General features: G+C 52.5%; 2 protein-coding genes across 2 annotated transcripts in view; both read right to left on the reverse strand.

The window, feature by feature from the left end:
• DGKK (diacylglycerol kinase kappa) overlaps positions 1-25,326 on the reverse strand; it is a 174,556-nt gene extending 149,230 nt beyond the window's left edge. Inside the window, exon 1 of the mRNA XM_025205944.1 lies at positions 25,230-25,326. Within this exon, the coding sequence (XP_025061729.1) occupies positions 25,230-25,301 (72 nt within the window). The 5' untranslated portion in view covers positions 25,302-25,326. The remainder of the gene's footprint in view (positions 1-25,229) is intronic.
• Positions 22,233-27,488, reverse strand: part of SHROOM4 (shroom family member 4) — a gene marked incomplete at its 5' end in the record, with an annotated part of 63,199 nt that continues 57,943 nt past the window's right edge. The window contains 2 exons of the mRNA XM_025205951.1: positions 22,233-26,516; positions 27,256-27,488. The exon at positions 27,256-27,488 is cut by the window's right edge and continues 20 nt beyond it. Coding sequence (XP_025061736.1) covers positions 26,247-26,516; positions 27,256-27,488 — 503 coding nt within the window. The remainder of the gene's footprint in view (positions 26,517-27,255) is intronic.

The following is a 27,488-nucleotide window of genomic DNA, read 5'->3' on the forward strand; positions in this document are numbered from 1 at the left end:
AGGGAAGGATTGGCTGAATCCAAGAACAAGATTCAAGGAAAATGTGTTGTTTTGCCTATAAAAATACAGGGTTTCTAAAATCCCAAGTGCTTGCATGCGTTGGGGCAGAGATGTGGCATTGGGGAGCGGGGTTACTGTGACATCAGAATTGGGGTGGTGAGTTTTCCAGTGGCCCACATTCAGCCACAGGATGGGCATTTGGAAAACTACAATTTGCATGTGCTCAGCAGAGACCTGATAGTTCAGCAACAAAATGTGCTGACCATTCTGTGCCTACTGAGCATGCCCTGTCTTCTCAGGGCTCCTGGGCTGTATACAGGCCGCAGAGCACCAAAATATGGTGCATCTAGGAGATATGGGGCCTGATCCAGATTTTCCCTGCAATTGCTGTGCTGTTAAGGGGCCAGGTGCCAGAACCAGGAGCAAAGGAGTTGGCTTTCTCACATGGCCAATGCTCTTCCCATTAGTGCCTGGTAGTTGGCAGGAGGAAGAAACAGCTAGACTAGAAAAGTACAGGATAAAGGGTTCTGGAGGAGGCATTAACTAGAACAGGGAGGGAAAGCAGTGGGAGACAGGAGTAGAGGTGAGGACAGGTAAAGACATGGGCAGAAAGGAAGGATAAGAGCAGAAGTTGGTGTGAAGACGGGACAGGGGTAACTGGGGGGGGGGGCATCAGCTAAAAACTCCCATCTGGGACTTGGAAATGAACCCAGAAGCCCTAAGTCTCACTTTTTCTCATCTACAGCATTGGGCCCACTGGCAAATGGTGTATCATGTCCCTCTGTTGCCTGAACCATATTCCCAGCATACTGCTCCTAACTGGCTCCTCCATACCTGACTGTCTGCTATGTTGTACCAAGGATCCCTGCATCATTCAGTGCCATACATAGATGGTGCTCTGCAGATGAACTGGGCAGGGAAGGAGGTCCTTATCTGTAGGACTCTTGGAAGATGTTTCAGTTCAGACTCTTATTTAAGTTATCTGTCATAACTCTTGGAAGATGTGCAGTGAAAGAAGCAGAGGCTTGCAGGAAGAGGAAGGGAGGGGCTCATGGTTACATAGCTGGGATTCTATCCCCAGAGTCCCTGTGTGATGCTGAGCAGGTCATAGGAACTAGATGTGCATCAGGTGTTCACTACCAGTGTATACCTCACTTTTTGAATGCCCAGTTTATACAGGAGCTGAGTTCTGGCTGCAGATGAATATAGTGGGAGCTCAGCTTGGAATTTGCAACCTACAGCCCATGGGCTGGATCCAGCCTGTGGACCCACTGGACTCAGCCCAAGAAGCTGAGGGTTTCTGTGGAATTCAGGGACAGGAGAAATTACAAAGGCAGCTAGGTCCTATCACTGGCCACCTTGGACCCAAACTGAGTCATTTTCAGCCCACCACTGGAAACCACTGCTGACTATTATGGTAAAGCAGTGGTTCTCAACCTTCTTAGAGGAAGGCACCCCCTCTGACAATGCCAGCCCTTTATTTTCACTCATTTTTTTACTACAGAAAAATGATACAGCAATTCGTCTGTTGGAAAAAGCTCAGAAAGCCCACAACAGGCCAAGATGTTGTTAACACTATGGATTCCTATTTGAAAGGGTTTATCCTGTGAATTACATTTGCACACCTAACAATTCTAAAATCACATGGCACCCCACAGCACCCTTGAAATGATCCTGACACCCCAGAGTGCTGCATCACCCTAATTGAGAATCAATGCTAGAAAAACACCAGACACTCTCTATTCACTTCACAGGTGTCTGAGATTGGATGCCAAACATTAATGAACCCTTCAGACAGCTTGGGCCTTAATCTCTCTGTTCTTCATCTCCCCATTTATAAGAGGGAGCTAGAGCCAGTGCACATCTCACAGGGGGACTGGGAAATAAAGGAATGAGGATCAATCTGAGGCTATGGTGAGAGACCCAGGAGGGACTGATTATTTGGTATTTAATGCTGGGTTTAGATAGCACACAGCAACTAGGGCCCGAAGCACCCATGCGGAGTGAGGTGAGCAAAATGAAAGAGGGATTAGCTGTCCATTTGCTGGGTGCAGCAGGCATCTCAAAGAAAAAATGGCACATATTCACTTCATTAAAGATACACTCAATGTCCACACACAGAGGGGCCATGCAGAGGTCACACCATAGACTTTAATACTGGTATATCCTGACTTCCGAGTGCTTTGTAGCCTTCGTGCAGCTTTCCTGGATATTACATGTAATCGCCAGCAGTTTCTGAACTCAGGTCCATGATGCCTGATTCCAGCCCAGCTTCTGTTTGGCTTGTGAATGCCTCTCCCCTCTCTATTCAGAGTCAGGCCTGCTCATTTCGGTGACATAAATAAGAGATTAGACCTGGACCATATGCTCCCTGTGCAGCCAGCACAACCTGGGAGAGGGAACTACATTCTGTTCCCAGATCCTCCATCAACAGAATGATTAACTAAGGATCCAGTCCAACAGCATGTTCCACACTGGCAGATCTCTGCACCTAGGCAGTGTTTTGAAGATTCAGAGCCAATGTTCTTGGTTCCATAACTAGCAATGCAAATCCAGTCTTCAAATTACCCCATCAACTATCCCTAAATTTTCTCTAAGGGGAATATAGTTGCCCAGATGTAGCCAAAACCATCATTCTCCTTGTAGAATCTGTTGCTGGTAGAGAGCAAAAGGCAGATGTGCCCAGTTTGGCTTGCTGAGCTTTGTAGGGCTGGTAGTGAGCAAAACCAGCCTTTTGCTTCTAAACCAATGGCCCTGGATCTACCATCACTAACAGACAGTAACATGTGGGCTCCATGGTGGCATTTTTACAGAGTCATTTCCCAAAGCAGAAGTGTTCCTAGTGCTAACGTTTCTTTCCCCCTTCCTGCTTTCTCAGCCACAGCGAGGTGGGGATGCCATCTCCAGAACCAAAAGTCCCTTAGATTTGAACACTTGTAGATTACTTCTTCCTCTAATCAGTGACAGAGGCTAGTTTTGTCTAAAGTTGTCCCTACCTCCAGTAAATGAGAACATGGGAGCAGGTTGAATTATACTCAAGAAGAGTGGTCAGACTTCATCCCACTTAATGTTCAGAGGGACTGGCTGGGGGATGTCTCAGGCCCGTGATGGAGCTACAGATATCCAGGGGGCTGTATTGATGTGCTGTGAACCCCACCTCCTCCCAGACCCCAGGCATCAGAGGACAAGCAGCTCTATCCTACACAGCACTTGAGCAACATCAGTTTCAGTTCTTTTCCCGTCCAAAAGAGGTTGCAAATTTTTAAAGTTTTAAGAGACAAGGGTGCGAGGAGGCAGTTTCAATCTCTCCTGGGTGGAGCTACAAGCTGCTGCATTCTCAAGGAGCTTGGTCCTGTTGTCTCCACCAGCAGGTAGCCAGACTGGGCTGGAAGGGAAATGAGAAATCGTTTGCAATGTTTAAGATCCCAGATCAGGAATAGAGTGAGGCCCTGATCCCTCAAGCTGTTTGATGTGGGTGGATCCAGGATAAAAAGAGCAGTTTGTAGATCATGTCCTAAATGTGCAGAAACTGTTAATTAAACAAACACTCAGGTACTCTTGCAATTAGTACGATATAAGGAGAGAGAGACGGGTAGCTAGGCAGGAAAAAGAATCTGTTTCCTAATGTAGAGTCATAAAAGTAGGACTGCAGGGGATCTCAGGTCATTTAGTCCAACCCCATGTGTGAGGCAGGATCATCCCAATCTAAACAATCCAACACAAGTGTTTGTCTAATCCAGGACTGTCCAATTTCTGAGTGGCCAGGGCTTCAGACACCCTGACCACACACCATGGGGGCCACATCTCCCTGAACTGCAGGCTGCACTGGCCTCATGCCACTCTGCACAATGCTCTCATCCCTGCACCACACAGGGACCCAAGGTCCTCCCAAACCTCCTGGCTGTAGGCTCCTTCAGCCCCACAGGACACAATGTGTTGCCTTACCCACAGGGACAGGAGCAGAAACCAGAAGGCAGAAGAAGGAGGGGGAACCCAGAGACTGGCAGCAGCAGCCAAAGAGCAGTGGTGGGGAGCAGGTCCTAGAGTGGGAGTGTGAGGGCCATGGGTTAACCCATTTGGGGCTGCATGAGGTCCACAGGCCACCACTGGACACCCCCGGTCTAACCTATTCTTAAAAACCTTGTGTACAACCCTGTTACACAACTACAAGCTGCATTGTTTGAGACATCAAAAACACACTAGCGTAACATATGAGGGACAGGAAAACAAAGGTGCTGTCAAATACTCAATAGTTTTTGACCAACCTGGAATGAAATAACTTCCCCAAGCCCTGCCCTCTCTTGGGTGCTGGCAGCTACCACTGCATCACTGAGAACTCAAAAATGAAACTGACCCAAAACACAAGCAAAAATGACGCAATTGGTTGCCATTGTCCGGGCAGTGAGAAATGCAAAAGGAAACTGACTGATGTAACAGAGCAAACTGAATGAACTGTTAAAAATGGTCTTGCTTATACATATCGTAGCTCTGGTGAGTCAGTTCAAGAGAGCTGGACTTACATTACATGATGTGAAATTGAAAACATCCCTTTCAAAATTACTAATTTACTCATGAGGTCACAAATCTGTAGCCAGCAAGAAACTCTGTCCCTGACTGAAACCACCGGGAACTTCGCAGAACTATCAGAGAAAAAAAGCCCGCCCTGAAAGCCCCGTGTTCTACCACGTCAGCAAGCAGAGACTGCGTGAGCTGGTGGCTGTACAGGAGCTCTGGTCCCACCTGCTAGACCAGGCAAGAGTCTGTGAGGGAAATGGTACAAATCACAGTACTTAAGATATTTAAAAGTTAGACTGGACAGAACCCTACAGAACATGCCATTGGAAAAGGGATCTAGCTACAAGGCATGGACTAGAGCAGCATTTCCCAACTGGTGTGCCATGGCACACTGGTGTGCCATCAGGCACATCCAGGTGTCCTGCGGCATTTTGGGTTGAAACCATTCCCCCTGCCTGGCTGGGGCCACACCCTTTGCATTCTGCTGCTGCGGACACAGACAGATGGGGAGCATGGCTCCAGGCCAAAATGCCATCCGGCCGGCTGCATGCCACCCCTCCCCGTTGGCATCCAACTGACCACACGCCACCCTCTCCACTCCCCCACTCTGCATCTGGTGTGCCACGGTGCTTTTTTATTTACGTAAGATTGCTGTGGGGCAAAAAAGGTTAGGAAACACTGGGCTAGAACAGCGGGGGCCAACCTTTTTGTTAGGTCTGCTGTAGATTAGCTCCTCATCCTCCCTGAGTATCACTCCATTCCCCTTCCCCTGCCCGATTGGCTGCTCTGCTTCTGCTCCTTGCCCTATCTGATGCTGTTTTCTACTCACTGTCCTATCCACCACTATGCTGCCTGTCCCTTCCCTGATCTGCTGTGTACCACATGGAGGCTGCCAATACCACTTGTGGCATGCATGCCGCAGGTTGGCTTCCCCTTGACTAGAGCGATCTGATTGCAAATATATGCTTGGCCTCTGATGCCAATGATTATCTAGATGGGTGGAGACAAGAGGGCAGTCACTGAAAGAAAGTCAGACTGGGTGTGAGGAGCAATTTGTTGATCTGAGTGGGCAACACTAGTATTTCCCGAGAGGATATTAAACCCCAAACTCCCTTGACTCACAGTATGACCTCAGGTAAGAGGCAGTAGTGACTCACAGGAACAGCCACTCCAAGGCCTGTTTAGTGCAGGAGATTGGTACTTTGTGCAGAAGCCCTGGACAAGAGAGGTCCACTCCCTGGACTGGTCTGTCACCTCATCAGAGAGGTTGCTCTGGGTAAAAAGAGATTTTCCTCTGAGCTGTCCCTAGCATATTTGGTTACACAGACACCTGAACTGATGGTTCAGAAAGGCCAGCCCAGGGCAGGTGCAGACATGGGTATAAGCTTAACTTATTTGGACCTGTTGCCCCTAAAGTCTACTACAGCACCCAGTTACAGAACCAACTTATTGGACACCTGCACCAGCTGGGAACCCCCATCACTGCTGTGCCTGCAGAAGTCACTTTTCTCCTCCTTGCCCCTACCACTGGGCAGTAATCTCAGCGTGTCAGGCAGTGACCATCTCACACTATGGGTATGTACAGCACCTAACACAATGGGGATCTGCAGCCATTATTGTAGCAGAAGAGGTCATCAGGGCCCTTTCCACAAGGGCACACACAGGAGCTCAAGCACCCTGGCTGAATTCTAGCTTGGCAACACCCTCCACCTTCCTCAATAGCCCAGGGGGTTCTCCGCTGCCCACTCCTCCACAGCAAGGGCACCATGTTGTTGTGTGCTGGTGGCAGTCCTCAGGGATATGGCCCCTGGAAAGGCCAGGTGGAAACCACTCTCTGCTGCATGAGAGAGACCCCCCTCAGCAGCACATTCAGCCTGTGCCTCCAAGCAGCCCTGGACTCTCTTGCTTCACAAGATCAGGCCCTAGAGCCTGCTCCTGCTTCTGTGCAGTGCTAGAGACCCCCTAGCACCAGCCACCTGGTGGCAGCATGGGTCTGAGCAAGGATTGGGGTTGCTCCCTGCCTTCATTAGCTGTGCCAGCCTCCGCAGAACCACTGCCTCTCATCTCCTGCACTCTGCCAGTCTTGAGTGGGTTTGTACTCCTGCGCTGCACATCATTCTCCTCTGAGCTATATTAAGCTTCCTGAGGAGAGAGCGTGGGGGCATGATGGAGTCATGGGGAGGGGGATCAGAGCGTGGGCTATGTGGCAGTGACTTGCCTTTTGGGAGAGGGGTCTGCTCCAGTGCTGGGGAGGGGAATGAGAAAGAATCTGAAAGGGGAAAAGAGGAAGGGAATGGAGGAGGAGGAGGGAGTAAAGGAGATGAAAGGACAGGGAGACACTGAAGCAGGAAGCTGGTGGGTTCAGGAAGCCTTGCATCAAAACAACAATGCTGAGGATTATCCTGCCAGTGCCCATCACTTGCACATTTGGGATGTTGCCTGCCGATGGCTAGAGGCTGCTCCAAGCTGATGCCATCCTGACCCTCTCAGGCCAATCACAGTCTGACTCTGCAGCCTCTGCTGCACTCAGTGTCTGTGTTCCTGGGCTGCTGCAGCCAGGCACGCACCAGAAAGCCAGCAAGACAGGCAACAAATGGTTAAAGGCTGGGAGCTGCTCTCAGGCGTCAGCTTGTTGAGTAGCAGTGACGCACATGGGCAGGTTTGCAGAGTATCAGGAAACGGGGGTCTCTTTTAGGGGGGTTTCCAGGCCTAAAGAAACGATTGGCAGGGCAAAGGCAGAAAGAGTTCTGATTGCCCCTCATGGGCATCAGAGGCTGGCTCTAGTCATACCCAGCCCTTTTACAAGAACCAGGGCAGTCAATGCAGTGAGTTCTGCATGGTACCTCTGTGTAATCCACACTGCAATCTGTACAGCCATCTCCTAGAGCAGAGAAGCTGTTCAGCCACCTGCTGGGGCACTGTACTCCCTGTATCCTGCAGTGCCACACATCTTTCCAGCTTGTATAATATATACATGTTATCTGCTATGCCCACATAATCTATTCATGTGGTCTGAGGTATCCAGTAGCCTTAGTCAGGAATCTAAGAGGTGTGGTCAGAGAACAAAACAGCCTGATCTCTAGGCTTATTAGGGCTAGACTGGGATCCCAGCCCCTTGCTGTAGGCCAAGATGGGCCTCAGCAGCATAGCTAGTTTCTAGCTTAGCCCATCCCTTTGCTGCTAGGGTCTAGACTACATCACGCCTTGCCAGGGCATCTGTGGAGTCTGTCCCTGTCTTCTGCACCTCCTGTCAACAGCTAGCACTGCTCTGACTTGGCTGGTCCTCATGGACACACTCCTCCTGTGGTGGCACTTGGTGGTGCCTGCTGGGTGGGGCTGTAGGAGGCAATGCCAGGCCACTCAGTTTGCCTGGGTATTAAAGCAGTGGAAACAGGCCCTCACCTGCCCTAGGCTAGACTTCAGGTGCTCAACACTCTGGCCCATCCCATCCAGGCAGGCCAGTTCAAGGGCATTATTTCCCAGCTAGAAAACTAAGGTAGAATCCAGGGTTGAGACATTAGCTAAGCTGCGCACAGACCCCAAAACCATGAGCTCTAGCCCCTGCCTCAGTGATCAGCCTTCTCCTGGCAACAGTTATAAACTCCTCCAAGACTGTTTCAGGCTGGACATAAGGAAGAACTTTTTTACTGTCCGAGCCCCCAAGGTCTGGAATAACTTGCCACCGGAGGTGGTTCAAGCACCTACTTTGAATGCCTTTAAGAGAAATGTGGATCTTGCTGGGATCCTATGACCCCAGCTGATGTCCTGCCCCTTAGGCAGGGGACTGGACTCGATGATCTTCTGAGGTCCCTTCCAGCTGTAATGTCTATGAAATGGGAATTGCTGGCTTTCTCCACCAGACTCAGCTTGTGGGCATTGCAGCTGGCACCTCCAGCCTTCTGCCAGTCACCTGGTCTCCAGGCAATGGCTCTGTAGAAGGGGAAGGAAAAGAGAGATGGGTCTACCCAGACCCCAGGTGGGAGGAGATTGCTTGTTTCAGCAGATGCTCCTTCCCCTGAGATTGATGACCAGGCCCTGGATTGTGAGACACCCCTGTTGACCAGGGCTGGCATTAGCCAAGTCCAGGTCATGCTAGTGCCTGGATGATCCCACACTTCAGTAGGCAAAGTCGAGGTCTGCAAGCCATGTGCTGTCCTTCCACCTGCCTCATCCCACACACAGCTCTGCAGCCCCCAGCTCCAATCTGCTTCCTCTGTGAGCCAGTGCCCAGCACATGGATGGCAGCCATCTCTGCAGGGAAAAAATTAGCACAGGCATGGCGAATGGTTGACACACACTTCCTGCTGCTTCAGTTCTGGCTGAAGACTACTCAGAAGATCATTGGGCTGGAGAACCACCTTTGCATGGCACACCACACCAAAGCCTGAACGTGGCTGCCCCAGCTCAGCCATCAGGGACAACCCCCAGGCCTCTGCCAGCACTGCTGAGGGACAGACTGGTCACCCACACCACCTCCAGAAGCTCTGGCGTGCATTTAGCAGCTCACTGGGGATAAACAGGGTTGTTTCTGTCCCTGGTTCTGAATTAGGTGGGCACGAAATGACTGCCCCATTGACAGGTGCAGAAGACAGGAACAGACTCCACAGATGTGTGATGTAGTCCACACCCTAGCAGCAAAGGGATGGGCTGAGCTAAAAACTAGCCATGCCACTGAGGCCCAACTTGGCCTAGAGCAAGGGGGGCAGGATCCCAGCCCAGCCCTAATAAGCCTAGAGATCAGGCTGTTTTGTTCTCTGGCTAAGCAGATTCTTCAACACACACACACACACAGTTTCAGGGACTGATGCTCTTCACTGAATAACTTTAGCTGGAAAAAATATATGAAGGAATTTGGAATGTTGTTTTGGTCAGAGCTAAACCTTGCTTCAATATAACTGGTCTGAAAAGCAGGCATGTCCTGTGTCAAATCAACCTGAAATGAGGTGTTTCAGCTCTTGGTTTGCATCTGGCTGGGTGCTGCAGGATCCCTCCACTGCACAGCTCATCTCAGACACCATCTCAGCACTGTCTGTGGAGCTAGAGCTACCCTCAAAGTCATGAGGGACAGCAAGGGGAGGCAGTGCTCAACAAAGCTTCTTACACCAGGGGTCAATGCACTTACAGAGGATCAAGCGCCACTAGCCCCATTGTCCAAGTAGGGGAAACTGAGGCACAGGGGAATGGGCTTGCTCAGGTCATCCAGGGTGGCAGGATTAGGGCCCAGGTGTCCCTATTATGAACTCGAGTCTGTAGTCAGACACCGAGCACAGTAGCAACTAGGGGTGTGTACCAAGGCAGAGCAGAGGCACCTGGGAAAATCTGACTGTGGACCACTGCTCTCCCCTCTCCCCATCACTCTGCACTTGGGACTGTCCCAGGGAACACTGGACATTCGTCCCCATCAGAACAAGAGCTATCTAGATACTCTGCAAAATTCCACTCCTGGCTGCCAGGATTTGGAGAAGCAGTGGGCAGAGTTTGCTCTCCTGTGGCAAACTGTGGAATTGCAAGGATCAGTCTTCCTGCTTTCTTTCACTCCTGACAGTGCATTGAAGCTAGATAGGTTGGAAGCTTTGAGAGCAGAACCCACCTTTTCTGTGCCCATAGAGCTCTGATCATGTTGTAAGTCACCAGCAGAGACCCAAAGGAATAAACAGAGATGAGAAAGGGCTCCTCAATCACCCTCCCCACCAGATAGGGAAGGACACAGAGTTGGAGCAATTTAGTCTGTGAACAGCTACAATAGAAATTGGCATGGCAGAGGGCTCTGATCCTGTGGCAAGTGCCTCCATTTGTGACTTTGCCCACATCACTACACTTCTTCATGCTTCAGTTTCCCTGGGCATTAGATGGAATAAAACCATTAATCCATCTTCCACAGGGGAATTACGCAGCGCCAGCAAGTCCTTTGAACACACACGTGCAGTATCAATGCTTGCTTGCTAAGCCCTCACTGTCTCAGCTCCAGGCCTGGCAGAAATTGCTCAGTGGAATCTGTTCTTATCTCTTTCCAGATTTGCAATTCAGATTTTGGTTGACACTTTAATTGGTGCTTCCTGCCTGGGCCCCTCTCCACCTGTGAATGAGATGCAGCAGGGTACACTGATGGCTGCCAGCTGAGAACTGTTAATGGGCAATTAGCAGTAGGGGACACTTCACACATGGGACACTGCTAAGTCTTTGCTTCCAGGCAGCTTCTCAGTGACCTACATAGAACAAGATGCTTGCTCAGGGCCTGGGTTCTCCTTCGGAAAGTATCTGCAGCAGGGAGGTAGCATTAACCAGTGGCTAGGGCACTGAGCTGGAAGTCAAGAGACACAAATATTCTCTCTTCTGTGTCACTGACCTGCTGTGTGACCATGGGTGTTTCCAGGCTCCCTGCTTCCCCTTCTGTTCTTCATCACTCTTCTCTATGGCAGTTGTCAAATCTTTGGATTAAGGGTGTGTATGTGATATCTAGAGCTGATCTCAGCTATAACTTCCAGGTGCAAGTGAAATGTGGATAATGTTTGACTATCTTAACAGAGCACAAGGTCAGAAAGACCCACTGGGCTCACTCAGCACAGCTGAGAGCTTCCCTGCATTAACTCCTGTTTAAATTTGCAGATCCACACAAACAGCCCATCCAGAGTTAAGATTTTCCATGATGGAGAGTCAACACAGATCTTAGCAAGCTGTGCCCATGCCAATGACCCTCACAGTTAGATGGTATTCACACAAGAACTCAGGTATCTTATCTAACTTCTGCTCACAGGCATCAGGTTTTGGAATCCCTCTGAACTTTCTGGTTAGAAATGTCTGCTCCCCTGTGGGGATGAATATAGTGTGATTAGGTCATCCTCTCACCCTCTCTTTGACAAACTAAGCAGATGGAGCTCCTGGGTCTGTCACTGAAAAGGCTGATCTCCAATCTGTTAGTCACTCATGTGGCACTTCACTTAACCCTCTCTGATTTAGTGAGGCATTGGCACCACACCTGGACATGGGATTGCAGCTTCAGCCACACAAGTGCCACTTACAGGAAACAGACCCTCCCTGCTCCTTCTCCAGATATCCAAGGATCTCAGCTCTTGTGGCTTGTGTGCAGAACCAAGACCTTATCTCTTTAGGGTCCTGCTAGAAACATCCCACTCAGGAGCCTTGCCATGTGCAGGTCCATCTGTTCAGCACATTGAACCCCTGTGTCTATCTATGAAGCAGTGACATGGGTGCTCCTTCCTCTGTAGGCCACTGTCACAGACAGTGGCATGGGCTGTTACACACTGCAGTGCAATCCCCCAGCTCTCACCCTGTCCCTGGGTAATCAGTTACTCCAGAGTTGCCACTGTCTCTTGGGGTGGCAACATCTTTCCCCCCTATCCTGCTTAGCTGATGGAGACAGGGGGCCCAGCCCATCTTGCCTCACTGAGTCTCAGCCAAGGACCCAGCCAGGGAGGTCCCACTCAACCCTTGCCACACAACCCGCTTAGCCACTCCCTCCCTCCATCCACCCATTTCACCTGTCTCTTACCCCTGCTTGGTCCTGGCAATGCTCCTTTCACAGGGAGCTGTCCAGCTTTTGTCTAAATGCCTGGGTGCTTTTGCTCCTGCAGGTTCACATCCAGGACTGACTCGGCCCTGAGAGCCCAAGGGTGGAGCTGTCTGAGGCTGAGAGCTTCTTTGGGCTCAGTAGCATAGCTAGGAAGCAGGGGGTATAGACTTCTATTTTCATTGTAAGAGTATGGCTTCTTGGATGTGTAGCAAAACAGTTGTAGATTATTCCCAATTATTATCCCTGTTTTTCTGTTGAACTCTCTCAGCTGCTCTGGCTCAGAACTGTTCTCAAACTTTGCGAAATCAGCTCTCTCAAAGCACCAAAGATGCCACAACAATTAATCCCAATCTTTTGTATTTTGCCAGAGAAACAAAAGACTGAATGGGCCTGTAGTGAATGAACCTTGACTGTAGCCCTTGTAGAGACTCCCTTCAAGGCACATCAGATATCCCTAACTGCTTGTGCTCTAATGACACAATCTAGCCTCCATTGTGGTCAATGGGAGTTTAACCACTGAGTTCACTGGGGGGCAAGATCAGGCCCTTATCACACCTGTGGCTACCCAGAGGACTCTAGCATGGATGGGTGTTACCCTTACACCCCTTTCTTCAGGGGAGATCTCAACTGGAGGTTCAAAGGCTGTTGATTGCAACTGATAGCAATATGTCCTAGTTAAACCTCCACAAAGATATTTTTAACCATCAGATAGTATCAAACACACTCAGAGTCTTAATATATCTATGTCCCCACAGCCCGAGTCGTGGGACTGGAGGTGTGTGTGGGATTAGCTGCTATTCTCAGAGATGGTGAGGCTGTGAATGCCGCTGGCAAAGCCATAACACGCAAACCCTTCCCAGTGACAACAAGGGGGCCTCAGTCCCCTGTCATGGAAAATATGGGACTTTGTCATCTGTTCCCCAGCTCATTCTCACAACTCCTCTAAAGCAGTGGTCACCAACCAGTGGATTGTAATCTACCAGTTGATCGGGGAGCCTCTGACAGTCTAGCCCCCCCAAACTGAAATTGATTATCAGAGGCTCTGTGATCAGAAGCAGCAGGACATACGAGTCGCAGGGTGCATGTGGCTGGGCTGAGTCATGCCCCCCTGCCACCAGGCCCAGCCAGATGCGTGGGATGATCCCCCTCTGTGCTCCCTGCCACCAGGTGAGTGGGGCTCTGGCCAGGTGAGTGGGGCGAGGGTCAGAGACTAGGCGGCTCATCTAGGCCCACAGGGGAGATCTCGCCACTGCACGCACACCAGCAGAGACCCTGTGGGGCATGTGCTCCCCCCACCCCAAATCTGTGTGCGGGGCGAGGCAGCTGCACTGTAGCTGGCCTGGGAGCGACCCAGCGTCATGTGCATCCCACCGCTGGGTGGGCAGGGGATGAGACTCAGCCCAGCGGCAGGACACATGTGGTGTCGACCTGCTCCTGGGCCAGCTGCAGCAGAGCTCGGGGATGCAGCTGCCCAGCCTGCAATGACAACCACCTCCACTGCGCACATATTGGGGGGCACATGCCTCCTCCCCTCCAGACGCTGGGCAGCATGGGTGGCTACAACAGTGCTGAGAGAGGAAGATTGGCTGGAGCAGGGGCAGGCCCTGCATGGGTGGGGCGTGGGAAGGGGAGGGGCACGCAGCCTGGGAGGGCACAGGGGGCAGGTGCCTCTGGATCTGCACACTGCCTGGCCCAGCTGTCGCTGTGGGCTGGGGCCAGGGCAGCGCCAGGCTCTTTCCGGGGGGTTTGCCCGAGCTGCACTGCAAGCTGGGGCCTGTTTGTACCATGGACCCCAGCTGCACTGTGCGCCAGACAAAAGACACCACTACCGAACACCACTGCTGTTCCACTGCTGCTTTATCGCTCTGAGCTGCCAGTCCCAAGCTGGGGGCGGCCTGTGTCAGCAACATGGCACTGGGGACAGAGGTGGGACTGCAGTGGGGCAGCTGCCAGGGAGTGGTGGCTCAGGGCAGTGCTGGGAACAGGGCTACAGGGAGTGGCTGCAGGCACCCGAAAATCCACTGTAGCTCACCCTACCTACCCTTTCAGTGCTGCCCCATCTGGCCCAGCCTGAGTTGCTGCTTCCAGGCAGCTGCCCTGCTCCAATCTTGCCTCCATCCCCGGTGCCGCGCAGCTGTCACAGGCTGTCCCCAGCTCAGGACCGGCAGCTCAGAACAATAAAGCAGCAGTGGGACAATGGCAGTGCTCAGCAGTGGTGTCTTTTGTCCAGCGCACAGCACAGCTGGGGCCTGCGGCAAAAACAGCCCCCAGGAAGAGCCTGGCACCACCCCGGCCCTAGCCTACAGCGGCAGCCAGCCCAGCCAGCATGCAGATCTGGAGGCATGCCTTCCTGGCCTGTGTGGCCCCCTCTCCCCCAACCTGACCTGTGCAGGGCCTGCCCCTGGTCCAGCCACACTCCCTCTCTCACCACCATGGGGTGGGAGCAGATCAAGGCCCCAGCAGAGGGAGGGAGAGTGGCACAGGTAGAAGCAGGGGCTGTGGGGGACAAGTGGAGGCCTGGAGTGTGTGCCCCCCGGGCCTCTGCTTGTCCCACCACCCAACCTGGTCATGGCCCGACTCACTACAGCCCCTGCTCCTGCCTATGCCCAGCTCCCTCTCTCATGGCTGGGGCCTCAGTCTGCCCCCACCACACCTGCTACTGCCCTTTCCCCTCCCTCTGCCTCTTCCCCCATAGACTGACCTGCTGGAGCAGGGGCATGCCCCTCAATAACTTTTTCTCCCTTTGCCTTGATCTGCCCCACCTTCCCTCTCCACAAAATGACCTGGGGGGGGCACACAGTAGATCTTGGGGTGCTTTTTAATTTAAAAAGTGGTTTCCAACTTAAAAAGGTTGGAGACCATTACTCTAAAGCATCAGCCCAGGGAGGAGGGCTGGGTCAAGAGCAGAGTTCAGGGCTCAAATGAGCCTTGGCTTCTATTCTCAGCTCAGTCACTGACTCATAGGGAGGTTTAGGCTGAGTCACTGCTCCAGCCTGTGCCTCAATTTCCCCATAAGGATAGTGCTGCCGTAGGGGGATGGGAATGCCTGTGGTGCATTTTGAGATTTCATAGATTTCATAGACATTAGGGACTAGAAGTGACCTCATGAGATCATCAAGTCCAGCCCCCCCACCATAGGCAGGAAGTCAGCTGGGATCAAGTGACACCAAGAAAAAATACATCCACATGTTTTTTGAAAGAGTTCAGAGTAGGTGCTTGCACCACCTCTGGAGGGAGTTTGTTCCAAATCCTGGACACTAGCACCATATATTTTTTTTTGTCTAGTCTAAATCAGCCTTCCTGGAGTTTATGGCCGTTAGACCTTGTTATCCCTTCCGGAGCTCTGGTGAACAGCTGTTCTCCCAGGTCCTGATGCACCTGTCTTATATAATAGTAGGCTGCCACCAAGTCCCCTCTGAGCCATCTCTTCTCCAGACTGAAGAGTCCCGGCCTGGATGAGTTTACGGCCTGGATGCAGTACTTCAGCTGCAAGAGATCAATGGTTGGGAGGGGCTAGAGCGGGGCAAAGGGTTACTATGGACTTGATGTTCTACCACCTCTAGCATTTGCCCTCTCCTCAAGCAGCCTGACCTAAAAGCCCCCTGGCATACAGGTAACTGCACCTGGCTGTAACCTTGGCCCAGGACCTGGGAAAGGAAGCTCTGATCTCTGTACAAAGGGGATTTGGGCCTGAGGACTTACCCGCTTTCTGGCTACCTAAGCCCTGCCTCCTCTGTTAATGATGGCATCATAGGAACAGTTATGATGTCACAGAGAAGGATTGTGACCTCAGGAGCTGGAACTGTTTTCTGTTGAAGACCCTGTCAGTTTCTCTTTGCCAAGGACCTTAGCCGCCCCAGGGGGATTAGACCTAGGAGCAGCACTGAGCCCACAGGAGGGTTCTTGCCTGCCTCTGTGCTCCTTCCTCTTTCTTCAGCCCTATTCCTTCCCACACTCTATCTAGGTGTGAAGCCAATGCCTCAGGCTGGAGCTCCTCCACAGGGCTCAGGAAGCTCATCCAGCCAAGGGGGTGTGAGTGGGAGGGAGCAGCATGACTCATGGGCAGCCCTGCCTGGCAGTTGGCAGAGCTGATGAAAGGAAGCCAGGAAGAGCAAGTCCTGCTGCCATGTGCCAGGTTCTGCACAGGAACAGGGAGGGAGATGCCAGCTCTCTTAGGTGCCCTCCTTGTGCCCTGGAGAAGGGCCTTGGCTCTGGCCTGCCCCAAGTTCTAGGGGGATTGTGCCCAAGCTACAATAACTCTGCAGCATTGTCCCTCCTAGGGGGCATCACAGAAACAGGGGCTTCTGTACACGCTCACAGTACAGAAGCAAGGAGAGCCCTGCCCACAAGCAAGCCTGGCTCATACTTTCTGTACATACCTGTTCCCAATGGGTGGCTGAGACACTGCTGGCAAGTCAGCAGCGGGGTTGAGTTATGAAAATAAAACTGATGCCCCAGCCACCTGGAACTGCATGGCTTCTCTTGAGACGGGACCATGGTCAGAGAGGACCCTGAGCCAGGCATCCTGGGGGCAATTTAGCACCTGCCAGGCTTTAAGGCAGTGCCCAGATTCTCACTCACAGTGCCTGCAGACAGGCCAGCCTTGAGACCTCTCTGATGAAGAGCCTCAGGCTGGGGTCTCTCCTCAGGTTTTTCTGTGCTTGTGCACAGCAGCAGCCCTAATGCCAGCCTCAGGCCCCAGCATGGGGGCACCTGCAGTGCCTGAAGCCTGAGCTGATTCTGCAGCAGAGAGGTGGTGGGTGATGGATGACCCTAAGTCCTGGTCCTGGCTGGAGGACTTTGGGTAAAGGCCTGCACTGATCCCTGCCTCAGCTTCCCCAGCTCAGAGTGGAACAGCACCCTGATGGTACCTGCTCTCATTGCAATTTCATAGACAAGTAGGGCTAGAAGTGACCTCAAGAGGTCATCTAGTTCCAGTGGGACAAGGCAGCAGAGCTCCACTGGAATCAGTGGAGCAATGTTGTCCTTTACCAGCTACTCCAATAGAGCAAGAAATGTTCCCTGCACCATCTCACTAATAATGGATTCCCTGGACCTGATGCATCTCAACAGCTCTAAGCCAACAGAGAAAGAAAGGTGATGGTGGAGACAGTCCATATGCTAGACACAGAACATCTCCAGGAGTCAGCCAGGAGCAATAGTCCTCCCTGGGCCTAGGCAGAGGCAACAGCTCCCTAGACAAGTCCTTGCTACACCCAGCTATTCCACTGGGTGGCAGAGTTGAGCTTCATTGGCTAGAGCAGGGGTGGGCAAAATGCGGCCTGAGGGCTGGATGTGGCCTGCCAAGCCATTCTATCGGGCCTGCAGCCTCCGCCCCCCCCCAAATTTAGAAAATTAATATTTATCTGCCCTGGGCTGCCTGTCATGTGGCCCTTGATGGCTTGCCAAAACTCAGTAAGCAGCCCTCTGCCCAAAATGTTTGCCCACCCCTAGGCTAGAGTGAATCCCAATGGCCAATTGCCCTTGGGGGGAGAGGTGGGGGGAAGGGTGGGGGGAGAGCTGGGCAGCCAGCTCCAGGTACAGGGGTTGGTTTGCTATGCAGTCAGGCTCTGGCAGCAGGTGCAGGATGGAGGGGCCTGAATGTTACCCAGAAAAACTGTCCAGTGGCATTTTTGATGGCTATAGATTCCCTACAGAGTGGGTGGGGCGGAGGGAGTGGGTGGGGGGCTGCACCCTTGCAAGCACCTGCACAGATTATGCAGCACATGCACATTTCAGGCAGGTGTTTCTCCTGGTCTGTGTCCAGGGTCTGCCAGAACTGCCCCTGCACCCTGGTGTCTGCAGGTCAGGGTCTTTTACCACAGCCATATGGTAACATCACTGTAGGATCCATTCATGGCTTACCTGGGCACTGGGCAAAGCTGGATGTTGCATTCTAGTTAGCCTACAGCAGGGTGAGGAGCAGGGCTAGCCGCATTTCCAAGCTGCAGGCACTGCCAGCTTTAGTGACACTAGAATCACAGGCAGAGCCCAGCACTGGGCAGTGCCCTGGCAAAGTGGAGCCCAGCAAATGAACACCAGGACAATCCTAAACTGGCTGGAAATCCAGGATTTCTGCCCTGACAGACACTGTCATTGCTGTCTCTATGTCCTGCCCACCTGTAGCCTGGCCAAGCTGGGCATTGGGACGTAGATGCGAGACCTGCCGAGCAGGCAACCTCCCTGTACTGGCAATTGATGCAGGCAACTGCAGAGCCCAGACAAGGCCAAGAGTACCACCTAGTGGCACAGCAGGGGAATGATTGCCCCCAGCAAATTCATCTCCAAATTAATCTCAGCAAATTCATCACCCTTGGGTGGCTGCTGGAGTTTGCTATTTCCACAACGGCTCCCTACCCACTCAGCTCAGCAGCCACTCTTGTTTGGCGCTACTGACCCCAGCTGGCAAGTGTTTTCAGAGGTGATGAACTTGGAGCCCTACAGTCATGTCTCCCTAATCCCTTAGCAAAGCCATGTCCTCCCCAAGGGAAAACAAACCTCTGTGAACAAAGGGCTCAGACTCAGCCTGGGCCCACCCTGGCCTGTGTACCAACAGCAATGGCAGTGCTGCTGCTGGTGTCACACCAGTGGCAGGGGCAGATCTTGGACAGCAAAAATGCTGTAAAGGGAACAGAGTGCATGGTTGTGTATGACATGCAGACCAAAGCAGAATGCTGCTCCCGTTGCTGTTGGCTCTAGGACAGGAGCAAGAGCTCTGCCAGAGTGTGTGTGTGTGAGAGAGAGAGAGAGAGAGAGAGAGAGTGTGTGTGTGTGTGTGTGTGTGTGACAGAGAGCGCGAGAGCATATTGAGTGAGTGCTAGAGGGGCAGGTATGCATGAGAGCTTACCCCCACTACTTCCAGGAAGAGCTCTAGTAGGCAAAAGTGGGCTCTTTTAACCTTCTCGGTCTCCCTGAAGCTCTTCTGGGCATCAGACAAAGGCAAAACAAGAGCCACTGAAGTTAGCTAAATATGGGGCTGTCCATGCCACAGAACCCCTGAACAAAGCTGCTCTGGCTGAACCGGAGCAGCAGAACTGCCTAGTGGAGACATGGCATCTGGTTCTGTGGCTGACAGTTACCTCCAGAACCTGAGCATTCCCTAAGCCAAGCAACGCTGCCTTCTGCCAGCAGAACTGTGCCTACATAGCTTTGTAGCACAGGCCTGGCATCAGAGCAGAAACAATGCATGGACTACTAGCAGCAGGAGCATGAACCACTGGTGCAATTTCCCCAGGGCCAGGACATCCTTGACCATGCCTGATGGCTGTATACTTGCTGTCTCCACAAGATGTGTGGTAATTCAAGGAGGGACTTGAGCCCTGGGAGAGGCTCCCCACTCTGTGCCATGTAGCTCAGAGTAGCTTTTCCACCTTCAGGGCCTGCTACAATGGCTGCTGTCAGCCCAGGTGCATCACTGCCATGAAAACCCAGTTATCTTACCAGGCTGTCGTGTGGATGTCTCCCCTCACACTGGAAGCTCCATGGCCTATGCAGGTGCCATTGTCTCTCTCCGAGCTGGATCTGCCAAAACCAGGGACGTCTTGCAGCAGTTATCTTGGCAGCTGGGCTCCTTAGTTCTAGCTGTGGCATTTGGCCCTGGAGATGCCCAGCCTCAGCCAAGATGGAGTGCAACGTACCAGTACCCTGTAGCCTGCCAACTTCCCTGGATCATCAACAAGCTGGCCATTGTTTGGTACATGCTACTGCAGCTGCAGGGCTACAGCAGTGAGCTCTGAAGTGCGTTCTGGCCTGTAGCGGTAGGGAGAAGCTCAGCATGTTTGCAACCTGACTTAAGGTCAAGCATGAGCTACACACATTGGCTGACAGTTGCAGGGAGTGAGTGATGAGGCAAGAACTTGGATGTCCAGAGCTGAGCCAGCAGGAACCCTGGTTCTACCAGCCAAACTGCACTTGCGCTGGTCTGATTGCTTCTGCTGGCATTTATGTGCTGAGGGCTTTACCTGTGTAGTACCTTGGTGGGGCTATCCCTGCACATGGGGACAGGGTTACCTTTCAGAGTCCCTGTGCACAGATTCCCTACCCATTACTAGGCAGCCACACTAATAACAGCCGTGACATGGGGGGTGAGGGCTGACCTGCCCCAGCAGGGGCATCGCAAGGTGCTCAGTCCCCTTATATTGCCCTGTGAATTACTCCTAGCACAGCCCTGCTCCACCTTCTGATGCCTGCTCTCAGCACGGCTGGCATTGGCAACCATAGCACAAGTGACCACAAGACACCAAGCGGCTCTTGGTCATTAGCACCATTTAATGTAGCAGAACCCAGCTCTCCTGCACACCTCCCCACTCCTCCTGAGCAAGAGATATGCACCCCAGAGTGCTGAGCATTGCCAAGCACAGTAACAAATTTCTTTGAGGCACGCACGGAGGTACTGTGTAATGTACAGCTCTGGCAGCTGCACAAGGCTGCTGCTGCTTGCTGGGGGGAAAGCAGAACATGCTGCAAATAAGACAATGTGATCCCAAAAGCCCCCACCCATAGACCTGGCAGTTGGAGTGGCCCTGACTGGGCTGGGGGTGGGTGGTTGATGCAGTTTCTCATGTTCACCAAAGGTACATTTTACACATGCTTCAGGGGTAGGGCACTTTAATTAGAGTGGCTCTGAGAGTCACTTTAATTAAAACACCCGCAGAGTCTTGTGCATCAGTGTCTAACTGGATACTAACTCCTGGCAATAAGGGTTATATAGTGACACCAAGCAGGTGTGAGGCAGCAGAAGCTGCAGTGCAACCCTGCTTGGTCACTTACAGCTCCAAACACCACCAGGCACTGCGTTTTCCTAGAGAGGCATCATGATTTCAAATCAGCATGTTCCCATTCTCACCATCCCTGCAACCTCCCTCAGGCCTCCTGTGCTGTTCTCATGTCTACCAGAAGGGAATGGTGTTGATCCATTTTCCCTTCCTACCAAGGGCTACACACATCTCTGGTCCCTGCTAGCCTAGGGAAACAAGGCCTGGCCCTTGGGCAGAGCAGCAGCTGCACACACAAGCCCATCACACTCCTTTCTAGAGGACAATTCAGAGATAGCACCTTCCCCTAAGCTGGGGGCATTTCTGATAGTCTCCCCCATACAGGTACCTCTTCTCCACAGTCACAATTTGAGGGGTGCTAGCAGAAAGGAGTACATTGGGAGGGTCTCAATGCTGAGAGAAAGGATGGAAAATGTTATAACCAAGGGGAAACCAATTCTGAGACTTCTGGAGAGAGCTCAGGCTACACAGGATGGAGCCTGAGCTGCCACCCTGAACAGAAGGGCAGCCAGGCTGTGAACACACTAATTTCCCACTGCCCATGACCACACCAAGCTCCCAGCAGGGAACTGGGCAGTGATCAGCTGGTACCACAACACACCTCTCCTCCTCCTCAATCCTGTGCCCCAGCTGCTCATGTCTTTGCCAGTCCCTTTGAGGCAAACGCAATGGAATGAGGGCAGGGAGGACATATTGTGTGTTCAGATTCCAACATGGCTTTATTGGGCCACTAGGAGACTGATGTTGTGGAGCATCAGCCAGTCTCTTATGAGCCATGAAGGAAAGGCAGCATGGCGGGGGACTGAGGTGAGAGCAGGCCCTGGCAACGAGCACAAGGTTGTAGCAGGTTTGTGTCTTGGAGTGAGTGTGGTGATGGCTGGTGGGTGTGCGCATATATGTGTGTAAGTGATTGATTTTCAGGCCCTTAAAACAGTGTAATAATAATGCAGAGCCATAGGAGGTTTTGGGAGAGGGAAGGGTGGGAGTCTGTGTGTGTGCATTTAGAAAAGAGGATGAAAGAAATCCACTAAAGTGTTTTGGAGGGAGGTAGCATCTAAACCACCCCGCGGCCTCAGACACTCACCTCCCCAGAGCCTGTGCCACCACACAGAACATCATGGGGGTGAAGCTGATTACAAGCAAGGCAACACACACCAGCCTTCATCCACAGCAAAGCTGAATGAAACACAACAGGTCAAGCAGATAGCATAGAGAATGACAAGTGTCCTGGTTGCTAAGGAGGCTTTGCCATCAGAAATAAGTGCTGATCATGTCCCTTCTAAGTTCCCAAACTGGGCTTGGAAAGTTGTTAGAAAGGGGGCTGTACCTTCACATCTGCTAATTGTAAGTGAGAATTCCAGGAATTTTATGCACAGCAGAAATCCAGAGCCCAGAATGGAAAACAATGAAGATTTCCAGTTCAGAATTCCTGTATTGTTTCAAGAGGCCTTCTTTTTTTCCCATGGCTTTAATCACCTCCTGTAACAACAGGATGCCCTTAACTAACATGTCCAGCCCTGTGCACTTCATTCTCATATAACATTTTAATTGCTCAACTTTCATCTAGTAGCTAATCAGTTGTGTATTTTTCTAAAGCAGCTATTTCCTTTTTGGCTAAATCCAGTTTCATTTGGTTTCAGAGCTCCCGGCTTGATTGGAAAATATGCATGTGCAAATTCAGCAAAAAGCTTATGTCCAATTGCTTTGAAAGGGCTTTGCAGTGGATTCGAGGGGCACTGAAGGGTTAACTCGCACTACCCCATGAGGGAAAAGCCTCATTTGAACTGTAGTGGTGCCATTAGTGCTTGTAGGAGTATCAGAAGAGCTTAGTGTTCCTAGCTATATTCCCCTGGTCGCTAACCCAAAAACAATATCTCTATTCCCATTCTGGAATGTGACCCAGATGAGTCATCAGCAAGTGACCGATGACAATTTTTAAGTGATATTTTTATATCATTAAGGGGTTAGGTTAGCTTCAGCATATTCTTTTTTAAAACACTTGTCCCAAGGACCCTCCCTGACCTGTCTGTCCTGGTCACCAGACCAAAGGGTAAGAATGGATCCATGGCCACAATGACACGTAACAGGGCCTCCAGCTATGGTTGATTTCCCACTGCCTGTCCAGGGGCTATGGAGTGGAGTACTGGAGGGGCAGCCCTGTGCTGATATGAGGACTGATCCCTGCTGGTACTGAGCATCTACAACTCACAATGAAAATCAGTGGGAGCCCAACCCCTCTCTAGCACTACAACTGGCTCCCAAGCCCCCTTCCATGTGCCCCACTGGACATGTGTGTAACCTTCCTGGGGCAACCCCATCCCATTTTTATAAGGCACAATGGTACAAGTGGTACTGGGACCACAACACAAGTCAAGGGCAAGCAGCTGGGACCTTGGAAACTGGGTTCCCCAATGTCATGGTGCCTGTGCCAAGTTAGAGCAGCTTCCCTGCCATGGGGCACTGCTGAAAGCCGAGGTCCACTGTGTCACAGCGCCCCCTTACGATGCAGCCAGGAGGGATTCTGGTTGCTATGACATGTGAGATGGCTGGGCCCCGCTGGAGGCTCTGCGCAGCAAGTACTAAAACCCTCTGGGCCCTGGAATTTCACTCAGGACTTTCTGTCACCAGAAAGCCCACAGTAGGGAGATGCTCACATCTGCACAAGTGCTAGCACCTTCTGGCCCTGCTCTTCTACACACCATGGTGGGCTGCAAGGCTACAGGAGGGGGCCAAAGGAGGCGGTGAGGACAGGCCAGCTTGGGGCAGCAGCCTTTGCATCCCAGTGATGCCTTTTAAGTTCCTAGGGGTAGAAGACTAGACAAGGACTGCTCCCAGGAGGCAGTACAGTCTTGCCAGGAGCTTGAGTGGGCAGCACCTGAATAAACCACCCTCCTCCTCCCTGCAGAAGTGAGTAACCAGGTGGATGGCACCCTGGGACCAAGATGGTGCCTCAATCAGATGAAGGAAAGCAGGGTCTAGGGCTACTTGCCTGGGCCTTGGATGTGCCCAGCACAGCACAGCTAGAGTTAAGTGCTTGGTGGATTCAGACTATTGTTCCAAACACAATGGAGAGGAAGAGGATGTCAGGGGCCGAGTATTTGTGGCAAGTCCCCAGCAAATTCCTTTGGTTATTTAGAAGCCACATGCATGAAGGAAGTAACACATTAACCCTACATTGCCAGCCCCTTTGGAGTATAGGAGCAGGGAGCAGGACACCTCAAGCACAAAGAGCCAGCACTTAGTGTGAGGAAGCCCCGGTTTCCAGAGCTTGAGGGCACCATTCAGGGCCTATGATTAGTGCAGAACCAGCTCACCAGGGACTCTGCTGGCCAGCAAGGGGCTGAGAGTAAATCCCAAGCATTGCTGTGGGTTGGGAGCCAGAAGGGATGGGGGGAGGCAGTGGTCAAGCCAGATGTCCCTGCAGAAAGAGGTCAACCAGAGGGTGGGGTCCCTGGGTTAGTGCTTTCTCCCCCCAGAGCTGCTCACCGATTTGATATTGTCTAGTGATAAGGCACAAAGTATGGCAACAGCCACTCTAATGGGGAGACTGATATTGGCAACAAGCAACACAAGGATGAACCCAACTGGGGTCACTGCAGGCGGCCCTGTCACCCACAGTGGGGGTGTGGGGTGGGCAGGGAAGGAAAGGGGCCCAAAATCCAATCTGCTAGGGCACAGCACTCCAGCCCTGGCTCTGCCTACAACTGAACCCTATGTGCCTTTGGCACCAAGTTTTTGCAGAGAGCAGAAGAGCTGGTTGTGGGGAGAACAGTGCTCCACTACAACCAAGCTGCCCTGCCAGAAGAGGCAAAACCTGGGCTGGCATAGTCAGGACATGGCACAGAGATCAGCAAGGAATAGCCTGTGCCTTAGCATGTGCAATGAATGCTGGGGCGCAGGCAACCCCAACAGTAGCACTGGTGGGGCTGAGGGATGCTACCAGCACGCAGGTGTTAGCAGAGCATGCAGCAGCACTGTGCCCACCCCAGGCACATGACCAAGGACTCCATGGGGATCCCATATACTGCAGAGTCCAAGGCAGATGCTGGGAGCCTGAAGCACAGGTTAGCAGAGACCATCAGTGACAGGGTCTCTGCAGACATCTCCCAGCCTCTTGTCAAGGTGCCCTGGTGGAATAGATGCAGGAGGTCACAACCCAACCTGCTTCTACTGCCCTGTGTGGAGCTGTCATGGTTACAAAGGAATCCACACAAGTCACTGAGTGATGGATCTGACCTGGATTCTTGTGCCCTGCCAGAATGGACTCTGAACAGCCTGCACAGAGGAGCCTACTGCAAGGGGCAGGGCCTTGGGTGAGAGGGCACGGGGAGCAGCCCCCTGTGGAGGACAGGGAGGTGTTGAACCTGGCTGGAAGGGAAGGTGATCTGAAAGCCTTGTGCCATCCTTACCTGGGAGCACTGAGGAAGAGCAATTCTTGTCTTTGGTGCTGACTTCTCAGCGCTCATCTGGGTTCCCTTCATCCAGGAAGCCCAGACCAGATCCCATCCCCAGAGGCAGGGCTGATCAGGACAGCAGGCTCTGGGCGGATGCTCCAGCTGCGGCAATGCCCCACACCCTGCCCTCTTCACTGGCTAAGAAGCAACTTAACATATAAAAATAAATAACATTTCAGAGGGATCCCCTGCCCCCCAGCCACACTCCCACATGCAAGCGCAGGCACAGGTGTAGAGAGGACCAGACACCAGTCACTGGGACAAGATCCACTTTGGTAGTGCTGCCTGCAGGCTTGGTGCTTGGCTAGCAGTGCCCTCTAGGCCTGTGGCTGGGATGTTCATGCAGACAAGGGCTCCTGTGGCAGAATGGCTGACAGGAAGCAAGCATCAGTCCCTTGGGTTCTCTCGCTCACAGCTGTGTCTGCCACACACTTTGGCAAGGGCTGGGAAGGCTGAAGCAACATCCCTTTGGGGTGTTCAAGACACCATGTCATCAGGTTCCCTTCCAGTTCAGCTCCAGAAATCCCTGTATGCTCTCCAGTGGGGGTGGGTGGGTACTCGTAGGCCTGGCAGAGCTCCTGCAGTACAGAGCCTCTGTGTTCCTGGTGTTAGTGAGATGGCACCTGTGACCCAATAGGTTCTTGACAGGCCAATGGTGGGAGGAGATGGCTGGCACAGCTACACCCCAGGGCGCTCAGGACTTTGAATTCTTGGGGCTGTCCAAGGTCTTTTATGAACTCACTGATTGGTAACCAGGGCCCAACTGGTCCTGGGAGCCAGAAGGCACTTGAGTCTCCTGCAGAATTAGTGCATGTGCTGAGATGGGAACACCAGCCTCAAAGCCATTCTCCAAGGCCATGATCTGGGAGACTGCAGTGGGCAGCAAGGCACATCGATGCCCCACCTCTGCTCTAGGTCCTGTTGGCATCATCCCATGAGAAGGCAGCTGCAGCTGCTGGGCAGGCCAGGGCACTAACACTCTTTGGGGCCCAGCAGGAGACTCTCCCTGAGACACTTAAGCTGCTCCTCCCCCAGCTTGATTTTCTCCTCTAGCTCCCGTTGCTCAATGAGGAGGGCAGACTTCATCTTGACAAAGTGCTGGTAGTCCTGTAGCTGCTCATCCAGCAGGTAGCGAGACACAATCTCGTACACAACCCGCTCCCGGCGGCCCACATGCTCCTTCAGCTCCTTGGCATCTTCCAGTTGCTCCGAGAGCTGCCGCTTCTTTTCAATCAGTGCTACCTGCAGGACAGAAAGGGGTGGGGTGGTGATAAGCATGGCCTTCAGAGCTGCTGTGGCCTTGAGGTAGGACGTGAAGGGCAAGATTGGAGGTCCCCGAGACAAGACAGAATAGGGCCCAGCCCCACATAAAGAACCCCCAAATAATTCATAGAAATGTTGGAATTGGGGAAGAGTGTTCAGGAGCTGGGAAACCTTACACACAACTCAGCTTTTTCCCCTCAATCCTGCCCCACAGCCCTCTGCTATCCCATCCCTGAGCAGAGACAACCCTCCCTGATCTGTGCTTTGCTAATGCAGAATGTGGTTGCCTACATAGCCAACTGCTGTCCCGGGCAGGGTGGTCCCACCTCAGTTCCTGAGCAAACCATTACAATCTCCTCTGTAAATTCACTTCACCCTGCTGGTTTCACAAACACAGTTCCTGAGCCTGGAGTGTTGGTGAACATGGTTGTGCACTGCTTAGTGCCTTGTGCACCCTGCCTCAGAAGTACGTGTAAGAGTCCTTGGGGAGCAACCTCAGAAGTGCTTCTTTTCTCCAGCATTTTCCATCCTGCAGTCAGACCCTCCCTGCTGCCTGTGACCCACTGCCCTGGTTCCCCAGTGGATGGCATGTGGCTGGTGATCTAGCTCCAGCAGAGATGCGGGGCTGGGATACTCATGCCCATACTGAGGAAGACCTCTCTTCCATGTCTGCTCCTCCCACCTAATTCCTTCTCCCCCTTCAGCTCCTGCCCCATACCTTCTCCTCCTCAGTGGCCTCAGGGCCCAGGCTATTGAGCGCATTCTCCACACGTGCTAGACGGCCCGAGAGAGACAGCAGCAGGTTGACCACCCTGTCCAGGTCCCCGACAAAGAGGCGAAACTTGTCCAGCTCATTGGGCTTGCAGACATTCTTGAGCTGGCTCTCCACTTCTTCACCCAGGGCTGAGTTGGCACTGATGTCATCCTGCAAGCCCCGCTGCGCCTCTTGCA

This window comes from Alligator sinensis, unplaced genomic scaffold, assembly GCF_000455745.1.
Source record: "Alligator sinensis unplaced genomic scaffold, ASM45574v1 scaffold619_1, whole genome shotgun sequence".
In the NCBI taxonomy this organism is placed as follows: domain Eukaryota; kingdom Metazoa; phylum Chordata; order Crocodylia; family Alligatoridae; genus Alligator; species Alligator sinensis.